The sequence below is a fragment of the Phalaenopsis equestris genome, unplaced genomic scaffold (genome assembly GCF_001263595.1).
Source record: "Phalaenopsis equestris unplaced genomic scaffold, ASM126359v1 Scaffold000709, whole genome shotgun sequence".
In the NCBI taxonomy this organism is placed as follows: Eukaryota; Viridiplantae; Streptophyta; class Magnoliopsida; order Asparagales; family Orchidaceae; genus Phalaenopsis; species Phalaenopsis equestris.
The window spans coordinates 79071-97007 of NW_018165149.1; the positions used below are offsets into that span (position 1 = coordinate 79071).

The 17937-nt window shown below is 33.5% G+C and overlaps 1 protein-coding gene across 2 annotated transcripts in view; it reads right to left on the minus strand.

Moving 5' to 3' along the window:
• The window catches only part of LOC110030377, a 54405-nt gene extending 39507 nt beyond the window's left edge, over window positions 1–14898 (minus strand). The window contains exons 1-2 of one of the 2 annotated variants that reach the window (XM_020733055.1): window positions 14336–14898; window positions 13450–13531 (exon numbers count right to left, since the gene is read on the minus strand). In XM_020733055.1, coding sequence (XP_020588714.1) covers window positions 13450–13531; window positions 14336–14799 — 546 coding nt within the window. In that variant the 5' untranslated portion in view covers window positions 14800–14898. The remainder of the gene's footprint in view (window positions 1–13449; window positions 13532–14335) is intronic. The other variant, XM_020733054.1, reaches the window with a different exon arrangement.
• Window positions 14899–17937: the final 3039 nt, after the last annotated feature.

A 17937-nucleotide genomic window follows, 5' to 3' on the forward strand; every position in this document is an offset into this window, starting at 1 on the left:
ACTCTTGTCTCCGATAGAAAACTTATAAGACATCTTCTATCAACTGTGATTTCATTTCTTTTCTTGAATTAAAATAGGGAATAAAGTTGGAATGTTTTTGTATTATCAGATTCACTTCTTGATTCACTTGTCTCCAATATATACTTGCAATTATCTACATCTATGATAAAACTACAAAACTTCCCTACTGCAATGAAAGATGTTACAGCCGAGCAATTATTGCTCTCATGGGCTCAGCCTGAAAAATCTAATGAACAACTAGCATTCATCTTTCATCTGCTAGAAGCTGATAGTCCTCCCAGACATTCTCATTTCCTCTTATCTCACTGTCAATTTATTCGATTGTTCCCTGCATAGTGAAAAATATCATCCTCTTGTTTAGGCAATCAAATGTAATGTATCCAAAATTTTAAAACTGGAAGCACTTTCTAGTTGGGATGGAGTTGGGAGTGTTGGTGGTCTCCATATTCTCTCTACTCTAGACTATTTCTCCTCCTAAATGGCCGACTTGAGTACTCCTACATGTACTTTTACTGCCTAATCTTGGGATCGAGCCCTCTCTATAAGGTGCGGTAGTCATCTGGTAATGATGTTGTTTCTCCAACTTCAATATTAGAGTTTGTGAATCGAGTAATGAACAATATAACTACAGCTGCACCACATTACTGATAGATGACTTCATTTTTCCAAGCTATCTCGCTACTGTGCGCTTCTTTGGTTCCACCAACTCAGATTGTACTCCTCCACAGAAGGTTATATCTGGCATGGGTTATAGAGTTTTAATAATATATTATATCGATAATTCGAGGGAAGGTATCTACGTTGATCTCTCTTCCTATATTTAGACCATGTAGTGAGATTATTCTTCCTTTCTCGCTGTCGATGATGCTTCAGGTTATCTCATCACAAGAAAATATTCTTCCTTAATTTAATGGCTGCCAATTTGACTCTCATGTGTTGGGAACATCTTTATACTAAAAAATTTATTCTACTGTTTAGAGTCACTCAGTGAATTCATCCGGATCTAAAATCTACTAAAATCTGGCAAGTCAAGCTTCACTCTAAAATACTAGCCTCTCCTTTGATATTCAATGCTAAATTGACAGGAAATTGGTTTTTTTATCAATGAGAATTTCCTGCTAGAAGAGATTCACTTCCTACTCTCGATGTAGCGAGTCATCATTATGGCTTATCTCGACACATTTACTTATTTGCATAACATAATATAGATTGCATTTATCAATAGTTAAGTTTTAATAAAAGGTATTGAAGATCAATACATTATTTGTTGCATATCAATAAATGATTTTATTGGTCAATATACATGTTAATAGGCCCTGTGGGCCTAGAAAGCCTATAATTTTTTAGACTCAATTGGTATGTGTCGGTTGCTGGATTGACCGGCCGAAGTGTCAGTTGTCATATCCTCCAAGCTGGCAGGTCAAATTGCCTAGCAAAGCCAATCCATTAAGTTCGCCTCGTGAATAATTGTTGGGATCAACCAACCGTCGAAGTCCAAAGCATCGTTAAAGAACCGGCATGAACCCATCCCAATCTACGAGTTGTCTGACATGCACATTGTGACCAATTATTTAATATTCCTCCTACTTGTAAGCCCATGAAGGTGGGGAGAGCCAAGTAGAGTTACATAAATAGAGGCGCTTTCCTGCCATCGAGGGAATATATGGATCCTCTCCTTCCATCTCTTTTATAAAATTAGAAGTTAGGCCTTGGATAGCACAAATCCATCATAAAATTGCATGAACCCATCCCAATCTACGAGATGCTTGATTTGAGAGAATTGAAACCCACCGCTACACAAGGCCTACGTGAAAACCTGTTCGCATATTCCCTGAGAGGCTTTAACACCGCCTTCTATGATTTCATCGTGGTGGATGCTCCAACAATCTATAATACCATCTTTAGCAAGCTAGTGCTTAATATCATCAAGGTTGTGACCTCCACATATCATGTAGCCATGAAGTTTTCAGATGGAGGACAAATCACCACTGTTCAAGGAGACCTAGCTCAATCCTAGACCCGCTATTTACGAGTGCAAAGAGATATCCTCCAGATTGAGGAAAATAAAGGTAGCAGCTTGGAAGTGATATGTCTAAAAGCATGCTTAATTTTATTTATCTTTTGGACATATTTATGGATGAAATTACACTTTAAAGAAAAATATTTTTGTATTTTTCTTGCAGGTACAATAAATAGTAGATGTGGAACAAAATGGCGAAGAAGCGGAGCAAAGCAGAGGTGAAATGGAGCAAAATGTTCCCAAGTGGACTGGCGCCTAGGCGTCAACCTCTGTGCGCCAAGGCCTTGCACTCCTGGGCCTTGGCGTCATCCACTTGGCGCTTAGGCGCCAGTTTCAGCCGAATCAGACAGAAAGCCTGGCGCCTAGGAGCCAACAACTGCTTTGTAGTTTTTCAGTAGTTCCTTTGACGGTTATGCAGTGAATATAACCGACCTTTAATGATATTTAGAGCAATTCTAGGTAGCCTTAGAAGGGAAGACCTCTGAACCTTAAGGGAAATCCTAAGCATAGACGTTGCCTATCATAGGCTTAGCATCAATCATAGAGCTAGGCTAATCAAAAAAAAGGAAGCAACTACTCTAGCCAAACCTATCTAGCAGGAAGTCCAAAAATTGTTGGACGTGAAATTTATCAGAGAGGTACAATATTTAGAATGGCTAGCAAGTATCGTAACAGTTCATAAAGCAAATAATAGATGGAGAATGTGTGTTGATTTCATTAACTAAACTTAGCATGCCCTAAAGATAGTCATCCATTATCACAAATTGACGCGTTAATTGACTCAACAATAGAAAAATCAGCCATGAGTCCTAGACACATTCTCAAGATATTATCAAATAAAAATGAAGCCCTCAAATGTGGAAAAATAACTTTCATCATAAGGGAAGGGGTATATTATTATAATGCAATGTAATTTAGCTTTAAAATGTTGGGGTTAATTATCAAAAGCTAATAAATATAATTTTCATAATAAAAAAGGAAGAATCGTTTGAAGTTTATATTGCTAATATACTGATAAAAAACAAATTCCCTCAGAGACATATAGGCAAGATTAAAAGAAACTTCAAATCTTTTGAGAAAGGTTAACTTTAAGCTTAACCCATTGAAATGTACCTTCGAAGAAAACTCAGAAAAATTTCTCGGATACTTATTGAAACCTGAGGGAGTCAAAACAAACCTAGAGAAAGTCAAAGCAATTTTGGATATGTCACTTTTGAGGAATCTCGAGGTGATATAGACCCTAACTGAGTGGATCGCAAGTCTAAACAGATTCATATCTAGATATGGCGATTGATGTTCAGTGTTCTTCAAAATTATGAATAATTCTAGTCACTTCGCTTGGACCATTCAAATGGATGAAAGCTTTGATGTCGTATCCTCTATTACCGCAAAATCTGAGGGCAGGAAAGAATTTGTATATCGACCTTGGAGTTGAAGAAGAGGCAATAAGTTTGGTGTTGATTTGAGAAGAAAATAAAAAAAAAATTCTCTATATATTACGTAATCAAAGTATTGAGCGGAGCAGAGCTAAGGTACATGATCAGGGAGAAGCTTGCACTAGTGTTGATTATTTATGTCAGAAAGCTATGCCCCAACTTTCAATCTCATCTGATTCACATTGTGATTGACCACCTTTTGAAAGCCATTCTAGCTAAATTTGATCACTATGAGAGACTGCTCAATTGTTCGCTAGAATTAACTGATTCAATCTTATATACCAAGGACAAGATAAAAGCTTAGATGGTTGCCAATTCTTAGCAAATTTTTTGAAAGGCCTAACAAATGAGAAAACTAGTGCTCCTTAAGAAAAATTTTGGATACTATTCATAAATGAAGCATAAAAAATCATAATAAAAGTGTAGACACGGCCCTACAAAACCCCTCAAGAATTATATTTTATCACTTCATTCAAATTAACTGCAAAGTGACAAACAGTCAAGCATAATATGAAGCTTGTCATTCGACAAAGTTTATCGTTGGAGATAGGCATGAAGCACTTACTCTTGAAATCAAATTACCAATTGATTATCAATCACGATAATGGCCTGTTGGAAACTAGGGATGGAGTCATGCATAAATACCCGTCGAAAGCAAAAATTGAGATTAAGAAACTGGAGTATTTTTGTATCGAGCACATTCCAATGGAAGAAAATCAATTTGCCAACAGTGGGAAAGTCCTGGCTAATGTCAGTGGGAAAGTCCTGGTACTAGATGGTTCATGGCAATAAACCAACACGTCATTGAAGAAGATGAAGTTTTAAACATCAAACCGAAATCCACTTCAAGTTAGATTGATCATATCAAAGAATACCTATGCACGTGATTCATCGCGTTAAGTCTCGAAAATCCAAGAAAACATAGAATTAAATCCGCACAATAAATAATTATCAAAGACAAACAATTCACAAACTTGGTAACCTACATATCTCTTAAGCGCATAAGAGAAAATGAAATAGCCGACATCCCGAAGTAAGTTCACTCAAGGGAATGCGACAACCATTCACGAGAAAAAATATTAGTGCATGGATCCTTAAGATAAGGATATTACTGGTCAACATTAAGAAAGAACATTGGAGAATTATCTCAAAAGTGCAAGTAATGTCAAAAGTTTACCCTTGTGCTACTACTCCCTTGGGAAGGTCGGAGACCCCAAGTCTATGAAATCTTAAAAGAGTAGCTTAAGAATTCCAAGGAAGTGAGATTTGTAGTAGAGCCAAAGATTCCCCAAGTGGAGGGAAGTTTTCACCCAAAGCGAAATCTTTTCCTCGAAGAAATGATGAGTTACAATAGTTCAAAATCATAAGCAAATTTTCAAGGAACGTGAAAAGCTAAGAATGTAAACTATATGTTGTATCTTGCTAATTTTCTTATGCGTCATATGCAAAGAAGAAATGGATAATTTCTAAAACATAAAATCTCGAGGTCGCCATGCACACTTGGGGAACTTATCCTAAAAAGAGATGAAAAATTCATAGGAGCTTTGAGGGAGTGAAAAGTAAAGAACAAAAAATTGCATACTCAAAAAGAACGATGAGTAATGCATAAATGCAAAATCTTTATTCCAAATCTAGACTAAGAAAAAAACTACAGATGCATCACATAGCATAAATTACAAACTAGTGAAAAATTAAATAAAAGGATCAATAAAAGGCATTTATAAGCAACCTTCCTTCCGTTTTCGTTGAACCGAAGAACTCTCCACTTTTTGTTGAATAAGAGGATTTTGTTCCTTCAGCTTACTTCCTCCGTTTTTCTAAGTTGACACAAAAGATCTTCCTCAATTGGTTTAGCACCAAAGGGCTGGATAAGGCTAAAAATCTTATGCTAATTTAGCCACTAGTTGTCCAAATCGAGACAAAAAATGACAGCTATAAGTGACCTTTCTAGGTTGTCTCCTCTTAAATGTAACAAATTTTTGTTGTTGTCGAAAGATTTCCCATTACACGTCTTCCATCATAAGCTCTTAGACACATCTTTGCATTTTCCCTCGATAAAATCATGTTCCCCTTCTCCCAATTAGGGTTTCAGATGACAAGAGGTTGTGGTTTAGGGTTAGGTTTAGGGATGGAAGGTGTAGGGATAATTTTGGTGAGGGTATTAGATTAGTGTATGTTGATCTTAGGCTTAAGAATAAAAAAGAAACAAATCCCTAACAATAAGATTTATCGTGCTTTGATTCCAAATAACAAAACACTAGCATTTCTAGAAGGTGTTTAAGAAGTTGATTTGAGAGAGATGGTTGTGGAATGGCAAGGGAATGGAAATAGGACATGTTAATGGCGTTCGGAAGGGGATGCAAGGCATTCAACAACTATCTGGGCTGAAAACAGCGAAGAGAACCCAAAAACACTGAATCCGATGGGGCACAGTTGTTGAAGGAAATCCACCACTTATACTTGAGCATTTTACGAGCACCACTTGCAAAAAAAAGATGATAAAACACTCCTTAGAAAAAAAAATCAAAAAATAAAATCTTTAAATACAATAACCAAAGCAAAATTCTCCCAAAAATAAGAAATAAGAGCATATTAACAGTCTTATGCAAAATTTAGTCCTAATTCAATTTAAAAGAAGCATAAAAAGGGGGCCCATATAGGTCGGTCTCATTCAATGGCGAGAAAATTATTGCTACTGACTCTCGGGATGGAAATTCGCTTCAGCATCTCGTTCACGATCCGATCCCACAATATTGGGATTGCAAGGATCACGGTAGACTACAACCACGTCATAAACTCCTCCTCCCAAGCTCCCCATTTCATCTTGAATAGGTCATTCCACCTCATATAAAGGATGCCACTATTTTAATCCAATAACTAGAAAAAGCATTACATCAAGGCATGTTATATTCAATCAATCAAACAAGCATGTTATATTCAATAAATCAAACATCCCCAACCATAACTCCCTAGCTTTTCATTCTCGCTTCTTGCAATACACACATACCTTTTATACTCCCTTGCCAAGACACAACCTTCTTCTCTGCCTCCTATTTCAACTCTTAATTGCCTAACCTCCTTAATCACCCTAACCCTTCAACCCGACCCATCACTCCACCACCTTCCCAACCAATCAATCTCATTCCTTATCAGATCAACTGCCACCTCATCACCCTATGCATTATCCTCTTCAAATAGGCAATTCGAAACCCAAAAAAAAATAAGACCTCACTAACAATCTCACCTCAATTTCTGAACCCACCTACTATATTCAACCCATCAAATATCTTCACTAGAGGTTTGCAATGTCTTAGGAATTTATTGTCTTTCAACAAAAGGGTACATAGGATCTCGTCCCACCACCCCAAAACCACCTTACACTAGGTTGTCGCTTGATTTTCAAAACAAGACGTCACTCTAATAGCTTTGTAGCAAGCTACATAGCTTATTTAGTTGCACAAGGACTCAACACAAATGGGGCATAGATTATGACAAGACTTTCAATATGATCACAATAATGTCAAATATCGCAATTTTAGTAAACATTGCTCTACAGCATAATTGGAAGGTTCTTTAATTAGATGTTTCAAATGTCTTCCTTCATGACAAACTAGATAGCACAATAGCCCAACCACCGAGATTTGTAGTAATTGTAAATCAAATTTGTGAACACATGCATTATCCTCTCAATCAGCACATTCAAAATCATAGAGGTGCTGTGATATCTCAAAGAAAGAATTGACTTCGATCTTACAATCATGTACATTACTACTCAACCACCTATTGGGTTGGTGTCATAACTCCACTAGAAGTTCTACATGTTCTTAGGAAACATGCTAGTCTCCTGACATGCCCAAAAATAGGAGACCATGGAAAGATCTTCCAATGAAATAGAATACAGGGCTCTTGCAACCATCATTACTGATCTTATTTGGTTGCATTATCTCATTCATGAATTTGGCCTATCAATATCTCAACCAACCCTTCTTTAGCATGATAACACCTCAGCTATGGTCATCATTAACAATGTTTTTTTTTTAAGCTTGCAACAAACATATCAAGATCGTATACCATTTCATTAGGGATGATATTATCTCTAAAAATCTTATCGTTGTTATCTTACAACACAAGATCAAATAATGGATATTCTCACTAAGAGTCTTTTAAACCCATGGTTCCTTCAACTCGAGGATAAACTTTGATTTCAACCAAATGTCTCCTCAATTTGATGGGAGAAAACAAATAATATTCGTAGAGTTATTATCATAACCCGGTATGGGGCTTGAAATTACTAGAACATGAATAGATGATTGGACAAATACAAATAACCATCCACATAAAAATAAAAACCATTAATGATTAAAAAAGTAAAGCAATTACGAATATAATAACATTCATATAACTTGATTGTCTTCTAGAAATATTTTCTCTTATGTAACTTATTTTCCTTCTCTATTATTGAACCTGAAAATGATCATTTAATACCACAGGATGATATCAACAACAAATAAATACTCAAATTTCTAAATCATAATAATATAACAAAAAAAATATACATGCAACTTAGTTATAATGAATTAGTATAAAAATAATTGACATATTATTCAATCATGATCATTCAATAAAGTTTAGAACATTTGATGATACAATATAAACTATATAATAATTTATTTATCTATATCATTTATAATCATTATAAGAGCGGCATCTAAAACTATACTAATTAAGGTATATCGAAATCAAAATCATTTTTCATCGACATGCATAAATATATTAACATTCTTGGCTAGTATCATAGAGGAGTGAACTCCACCAGTCAATCACATACAAAAAAAATAATACATAAATTATTTCATTTGCTTTTTATATTAGTCAGTATACAAATATAATAATTAATATTTATAATAATTTTAATATATTGAGTATAAATATCTTTTATTTAATATAATCAAATATTTAACATAACATGTAAACCATAAATTTACAATAACAATTGATCTAATAAATATCATTAACAATAAGCACGTTTGATCCAGAAAAAACAATAATACTATTATAACTTACAAACATGAGTACTCACCAAAAATATTGTTAATATTCCTTGACTTTAGTCAAACCAACTATACAATTTTGTGTTTACAACAACAGCAACAAAGCCTTAATCCCACTACGTGGGCTCGGCTACATGAATCCTTTTTTCTCCATTGTGTCTCCATTGGTGTCATACATTTAGTTCTAATAAATTAAGATCATTTTTTACACAATAAGCCCAAGTCTTAAGATCATTTTTTACAAAGATCATTTTTATAAAATATGTCCAAGTTTTCAAGGTCTAACTCTACCTTTCCTAACATAAATCGAATCTAAAACATCTACTCTCCAAATCGGATCATCAAATGGTCGACGTTTAATAATGGTCGACGTTTAATTAATATGACCAAACCATAAAACTTTCTCTAATTGTGTCCATCACATGAGCTACACGAACCCTATCACGGATATATTCATTACACATTTTGTCTCTAAGTGTAAAGCCACCCATCCACCCAATCATTCTAATCTCAACAACACTTAACTTAGTATTATGCTTCTCTTTTAAAGGTCAACATCCAGCGCCATAGAACATTGCAGGTCTCACCACCGTCTTATAAAATTTTTCTTTCAGTCTAAGCGGTACTTTTCTATCACACAAAAGGCCAAAAGCATTCCTCCACTTCAACCAACCAACTTCAATTCTACTATTAACATCCCCATCTATATCACCATCGCTTTGAACAATAGACCAGAGATATCTAAATCGTTCACACCTCTTAATAATTTGATCACCCAAAGTTACACTTCTAGCACTAGAGCTACTACTACTAAATATACATTCCATGTATTCAGTTTTAGTTCTACTCAAATGAAGGCCTTTAAACTCCACTGTAGACCTCCATAATTCAAGTTTTTCCTGGCCTTTTTCTCTCATCTTATCCACGAGAAGGATATCATTAGCAAAAAAACATACACCAAGGTACATCTTCCTGTAAATGTCCAGTAAGACCATCCATAACTAAAGCAAAAACATATGGGCCTAAAGTCGATCCTTGATGTAGTCCAACAGAATAGAAAAATTTTTGGTCAATCCTCCTTCCGTTCGAACACTAGTAACAGCTCTAGTATACATATCTTTAATGACTTGAATATAAGTCATATCAACACATTTCTTCTCAAGAACTCTCCAAAGGATATCTCTTGGAACCTTATCGTAAGCTTTTTCTAAATCAATAAAATTAAATGTAGATTCTCCATATTATCTCTGAACTTCTCCATCAAAGTTCTTAACAAATATATAGCTTCCATAATAGACCTGCTCGGCATAAATCCAAATTGATTATGAGAAATCTTTGTAATACGTCTCAACCTATGTTCAATTACTCTCTCCCATAATTTTAAAGCATGACACATCAACTTAATTCCTCAATAATTTGTACATTCTTGTGCATCCCCTTTATTCTTAAAAATGGGGACCCAAAAACTCTTCCTCCACTCCTCAGACATCTTTTAGTTTTTAAAATAATATTAAAGAGTTTAGTAAACCAAGAAACTCTCCAATCTCCAAAACATTTCCAAACTCAATTGGGATATCATCAGGTCCTACAGAATTTTCACCCTTGGTTTTCTTTAAAATCTCCTCAACTTCTTTTTTACTAATGCGACGGTAAAAATAAAATGTTTTATTATTATTAATGATATTAAGATTACTAAAGTCGATTTTATTTTCAGAAACTTCATTACAAATTTTATCAAAACAACTCACCCACCTATGTTTGAATATCTTTTTCTAGAAAAAACACTTTTGATTTTCATCTTTAATACATTTTATTCGAGTTAAATCTTTAATTTTTTTTTCTCTTTATTTGGCTAGTTTCTATATATATTTTTCATACCCTTTAGTATCTAATCTATTATAAAGATCACTAAAAGAATATTATTCTTTTAGACTCTCTACGGGTCGTTTGATATTTTTCTCAATTCTCTAAGCTTTTACATTTAAACCAATTTTTATAACATATATCTTTTCTTGCACATTATTATTCCACCACCAACTATTTTTATTTAAAGAAATTTTTTTCTTTTGATTCTTCAAGTACAACTTTGGTTATTTGTTTAATAGTGTTTGTTACTTTATCACACATAGCATTTGCATCATCATGAACATCCCAAATTTTGAAAGATTGAATTTTATTGATAAAAATAATTTTATTTATCTTTTAGGTTCCCCTATCTAATTCTACGATGATGAGTCCTATTATTATTTATTTTACAATTTTTCATCTTAAAATCTAGAACTAATAAACGATGTTAAGTACTTAAATTTTCACTTGGAACAACTTAACAATCCCGACGATCACTTCTTCTCATAAGAAAATAATCAATTTGAGTTTTATTAGATCAATTCTTATAAGTAATAAGATACTCATCTATTTTTTTGAATAAAGTATTAGTAATAAAAAATCATACGCTAAAGCAAAATCAAAAATAGTTCTATCTTCTTCATTAGTCACTCCAAAACCGTAGCCACCGTGAATATTTCTAAAATCTTTTATCACTTTACCGACATATCCATTTAAATCTCCTCCAATAAAATTTTTTTCTTCAAGAGGTATCATTTGTATTAAGACTTCTAAGTCATTCTAGAAATTATTTTTAAACCCTATATCTAAACCTACTTGAGGAGCATAAGCACTTATAATATTAAAAATCTTAGTTTCAATAATAATCTTAAGGGCTATAATTTAATTTTTACAACATTATATTTCAAAATCTTATCTATAATTACACCTACATCATTTCTAGAGCGACTCTTACCAGAATACCAAAGTTTAAAACCTAAGTTATCAATCTCCTTAGTCTTTTCTCCAACCCATTTAGTTTCTTGAATATATAAGATATTAATATTTTTATGAATCATAATATCAACTAATTTTATTAATTTACCATTAAGAGTACTTATATTCCAAAATTCTATCCTAATATTAATTTCATTAGTTTTATGCACTAACTTTTTTACCCGCATTTGTCAGTAATGTGGGAACTCTTGTTTATTTGACGCTACATCTAGGAGCCGATATAGCAACCCTTACACACTTTTCACTGTATTCAGGCTATACAGTGCGTCGCTTCCAGGGGACGCTCTAGCACTTACATCTAGCACTTACACACACTTACACAAAGATCAAAAGGATTCATGTCATGATTTTTTTCAACAAGTTTTACGCTAACACAATTTTGTGTTTATTTCTATAAATTTATTCAAACTTAAAAAAATTACTTATTTTTTTATACACATTCATTTTATAATAAATTAATTAAAATGTCACTTTTTTATGAAATTAATTTTTAATTATTTGATCCTTGTTATAGTTACTATTATCAACTAAAAAAACACTTTGATTATCTCATTTAACCTTGCTTTTATCTACAATTATTAACTTCAAGTGATTAATATTATAAATTATTTATTTCTATATTATTATTGTTCTTATATTTACTACTCAAAAGTAATATTATAAATATTTATATTAATTTAACTAATAAAAGCTTAATAATAATATTTTTCTGCTCTGAAAAATATATATCATAACCATTGACTAATTCATATTTATAATAAATGAATATTCATAATAAATGTATATAAACATATCAATATTTCCATTAATTAGTTATTGCATTTTTTAAATTTATTTTTGACTAAATTATCTTAATTCAGTTAAAATTTTAATTTATTTTCAAAATTTTAAAATTACTAAATTAAGCTATTTTATTTTATGTAATTTTTCTAAATCCTTTATTAGTATTCTACCTCATTTTCCATCCTCAAATACTTAACTATTACTATAAATTAAAATTCTAATCAAATTTTAAAATTTATTAAAATAAAAAATGAGTTTCAATTAAATTACCTCAATATTAAATTCTCTCATTGTCAATGCTCAAATCTATGGGCCATAAAATCCCATTATTGGCTCAAGCTCCACCTTCCTCTTTTGGTCATGCTTTTTATTTCTTTTCCTCACACTTCTTCACGATCAAGCTCATTTGTAACTACACATGAGTTCATTCTTTAGCTTGCATCACGCGATCAACCATCATTTACATACACTGCTTGATCTCACATGCTTATTCGATCACATGCAATATTAATTCCACATGTCGATGCCCTTGATATCGCTCAAATTTGCATATAGTAGCGCTCATCTTCTCTCTCCCTTCTTTTCGAATCCTCCATTCGCCTCACCCTCCTTATAGTGATAAAATGGCTTGTTATATCTCTTGCCTCACCGTCCCATTAATCTTCTCTACTTCACATTGTTGGATACTCTCACTCCATTTTGTCTTAATTTTTATCGTTCTAAAAAAACGGTGCTCTCACTCCATTTTGTCTTAATTTTTATCGTTCTAAAAAAATGGTGAATTGACTCCTTACTTCGTCTCCCTATTAGTCATTTGTTTTTGTAATAATTTAAATTGACTATAACCAGATCCAAATTTTGAGACAATATAAATTTTTGACCTAAGTCGCGATAAAAGTGGTATCAGAACACAAGATTTAGAATTAAGTAATATAATCATATAAAAAAAGTTATTAGGAAAACTAACAAATAAATACAAATTTGAAAAAAGGTTATGATTAAATCCTATAATCATAAATATAGCTAATAAGTAAATTTTGATGTCGAAATTTGTATAAGTAGGGAATATTGTAATGTCTAACAAAAGTGCATCTAATTTCTCTTCATGATTGTTACATTAATATTTGAAAGATTCTTCAAAAATCCAAATTTTTAGCAAGCAAAGGGCTTGAGAATTTATCTACTAGCTGATTTATATAGTTGCTTTCTCACAAAAAAACACAAAAACCTCTCCATAACTTTAATAGCTAAATTGACAACTTTCTAAACAACCACGTAAGCTTCATAAGTCACTCACCTCGGAAACAGTATCCAAGCTCTTTCCTTCGAAAGCGCCCACTCCACGTGCATCCAAAAAACTATATTCAGGGACAATGCGACTACAAACCGAGAAAAAGAAAATATTTTAAGCTAAAAGATGCTCAAACCCTTTAGCTCCGATCATTTCTTATAGAAAAAATGCCAAGAAAATATAAAACAAAACTGGCCTTTCAAGAACATCTCAATATCAATATCCACCTATCTATCTATCTATATATAGATAGGTAGGTAGTTAGGTAGAGATAGATAGATATGGCATTAAAAACATTATATAGATAGGTAGGTAGGTAGGTAGAGATAGATAGATATGGCATTAAAAACATTTATGATAAGTTCCAAATGAGCATAGAAAACGGTATTAAAGTTATCCAATGTTGAAAGTTTTGCTTTAGTGAGTGTCCGCCGATTAGTATATTAGGCTCAACTAACACCCAAGTATTTAATCCACACCCTAACAAGTGATATTAGAGCAGATAGTTTGGCTAGAATAAATGATTCATGTGGTTTTTGGTCTCCATGAATCTTTGACGCTCTACCATGAAAAAAAAAAATTCAAGTGCAAAAGTCTCCCATTCAAGCTCCTAATGATTGAATGGGCTCACCTCGGGCATTTTTTTTTAAGAAGTCATCGGTTCGAGCTATGTTTCAAAAATAAATTTCAGTGATGTTTGCATATTTTGAAAACAAATCATCTTTGAGTGATATATTTAATTCAGTTTTCTTCACTTTCTCACAGACTAACTTTGTAAATGAGTGATAATTGTTCTAATAAGCTTCATACTTGGAAAACTAGCATTTGAGGTAGGGTGAAAATAGTCTAAAGTCTGAAGTGAAACAAGATTGAGTTCCTAGCAATAATGAACCTGCGATTGATTCCATTGACGGAGGCAATGATCTCCGCAGCCTGATATGCCCTCTGTGTAATGGATGGCCAGATCCAGCAGCTCCCGCTACAAGCCCCCAATCGCTGGAGCTCAACCGCCGCACGCGTCGCCTGGCGCCTGCCCTCCGGCGAGAGCCCGCTGTCGATGGAGGTCTTGGTGACGGGGTTGGTGTTAAGGAGGCCCATGCCCTCGTAAACCGACTCCCCAGCCCGGACTAGGAAGTATCGGTTGCTGAGACGGGCGGGAGGCATCTGGAAAAGCCCACGGGCTGCGGCGGCCGGAATGGCGTGGAGGAGGAGAGGGAGGGACGAAGTGGCCAGACCAAGCAGAAGAAGGCGACGATGATGTGTTGGTCGGAGTTGGAGTGAAGGGGGGCAGGTGGGATTTTGCGATGGAGAGGGAAGGAGAGCGGGAGCGGGTGGGATGGAAGAAGCAACAAGCATTTGTGGTTTATGTTTTAGCAGCAATGGCACAATAGTGGAGAACGATGTCGTGGCAAACTTCAGTATGAGCCCCTCTGAATCTCAAACAATTATGCACCTCTGTTGGCCTATGTGGAATTTTATAGATAATGTTACAATACTCTTCTTTTTGTGTGTGCAATTTTAAAGCCTATATCTTATATATGTTAGGGTATTTTTTACCTCCTGATATATCTAGATCTCACATACATTTACAATATTTTTAATTACTTAAAGGATTTAGCTGTATTTTCGTAGAACTCTCTAGGAAGCTCTGTGTTATCATATTTGTATAGAGAGTTAAATCTATTCACAAAGTCTGGACGTGCTAAAATAGCAAGATGTTTACACCTATTACAATTTTGGTGCTACAAACATTTGCATTTAGGCAGACCAACTCTACGTGTTCCTACTTCCAGGGAATTGTTTCACAAGCCATTTGGATTCAGGTATATTTTGCCTAAACTAGTATTTTTTAATATATGTTTTAAAATTTCATAGCTATATTGTCTTTAATATGTAGATGGAACGAGGATAGACTATAAGAAGTGCCTCAAGGAAATGCAAGAATGTATCGAGATTATATTGATGGATTAATGCAGAGTCGGCTATATTTCTGTTAATATAAACTATATATATTTTCTTGTATATTATTTATCTATTTTAAAATAAATCATAAGTTCTAAATAAATAGGTTATTTGGGAGTGTATATTGATGGTATTATGGTGTGGTTACTGGAGATTTGTCTTGAGATTATGGATATATGGACAGCTTATTTCCTCTTATTAGTCGGAAGCGCTTGGAGTGGCATCTTCCAGATCGAGTGATGCGACAGTTTTTCTCTGTGCAATCCATAGTGATTGGGGCTATAAATCAATCATTTAGGATGGTGAACAGCTAAGGAAAACACGATAGATACTTGATGCATTATCATCGAAATTACATTGCTTCATGGATTAAGCATCAAGCCTTTGTAGTACCATTAAACCGGCCTTTAGGAGATGAGAGTGCAAAACTAACACATTACTTACAGTAGTATAGATCATGGGAGTCGATTTAACTAGTTTAGTCGTCTACTGAACCACTAGATACCTACCACCCTAGGTCACCTAGCGAGAGTTTAATGGTGTGCATATAGTTTATATTGATTTTCTATTTGCTTTTTCTCATTTTTTTCATGATTTAATTAATTATGAACTTATACATGTAAACTATTATATATGATCAAGGACCTTACTTGGAGACTCACTAGTTGGCATGGTGAAGTTGTTATAGCAATGCAAGAATGTTACAACGAGCCCTCAGAGCTTTCAATAAAATGAAACCGACACTCTATATTGATTATAGTGAATTCAACCAACCAACAAAACACACCTCGTGAAGATCAACCTTGGATATCCCATGACAGCTACCAACAAACTTTTCAAGTGTTTCGACTGTAGATGCTCCAAGAAGATCTTTTGCTTGTATTGGTCCCTCAGCATATGTTGGATCCTCTACATATGTAAGTTCCTCAACATATGCATGTCCCTCAACATATGCAAAACCCTCAACCTTAGCAGAACCTTCAACATCACATGAGATTTCGACTTTTTATCCGTATTGGATTGTAACCAAGAGTGGACACTTTGATTTGCAATTTCATTTGTGACCTAATTACAACAAACCACCATTTCATATGCAAGAAGATACTCCAATTTTTGAGTCAAATGATGAAAATGTAAAAGGTGAGGAGGAAGAGGAACGACAACTACTAGAGCAACCGCTCCAAGCACCATCAAAATATAATCCAGGATAAAGCACTCTTCGAGTACACCTTAGAAGATAGATTTTCTCTTTTTTTAGAGTTATTGTACTAACAACTATTATTTTAATGAAGCCTGAAATTATTTCGATAAATGTATTGTTTGAATTTTCTTATTTCAAATGTTGAAGTTTAGTAAGTTATTCAATTATTCTAATTTCAATAATATTTAAATAACTTAATATTGCTTTTCTTTCAATTATTCAATTAATGCATAAATAGGATGGAATATATTTAGCAATTAAAATTTAGGAGTTAGATATGGAAATACATACAATAAGTTTTTACATACATGCCACTAATGACATTCATATTTACTCCTCTCATACCCAAACTCTTATATTTACATATACAACACCTAAAACTATCTTAAAACCTCTGTTGTCTTCTCTGGTAGGTGTTGAACGGGAAAGCCAAGCACATTGCTCCATTTCTTCAAGCCCAAAAGATAAAAAGGTATAGTAAATCCAGTTGTTCCTCTATTGCACTGATCGGAGTTGTGGCAACGATATGTTTTCTTTGTTTCTTTTTTCTCATCTTGCATGACAAACAAGGAGAGGAATGGCCCCTCTTTTCTGTTTTTTTCTCTTGTTTGTTTTTTCTTTTTTGGCAATCTCTCTTCCGGCTTTTACTTTGTCGCTGAACCAGCTCGCTCTGCATCTCAGACTCAGAAATTAGTAGTTAGACTTGAGAAATCATGTTGGTTTTGTACTAACGTAGTTTTCTTGTATGTAAGATTGAGGAGACATTTAGTGGACTGTTTGAAACATCCATGAGATTCAGACAGTAGCATAAATTGTTAGATGAGAACTATGAACTGCACAATTTGTATTTGAGAACCATATGAGGACCAGAAATGCTAGTTATGTCATTTTCAACAAACTCATCAATAATAATATATATATATGTGTGTGTGTGTGTGTGTGTGTGTGTGTGTGTGTTATTACTTTCAATATCATGATTTTTTTAATATTATTACTTTTATTATATATATGTAGTATGAATGTATGTGTAGGATAAGTTTTTATTTTAAGTTTTTGAATATTTCTTATATACATTTGTGGTTTTTTTTTTCATATGCTTTTTTTTATTTTTCATGTGCTTATTTTTTATATTATTAATTTTATTTAATTTGCTTATGCTTTTAAATTTTTACGGATAAATGTAGAAAGAAAGTTCTACATGTTAGATCTTTAAATGCATTGGAATTGACTAGGACTAGCATGCAAGTAAATATCCCTTTTTTTAAGACTTACATACATAGAACTCAATTCTTATATATTTAAATATCTAATACCTAAACTTCAATCTTTAT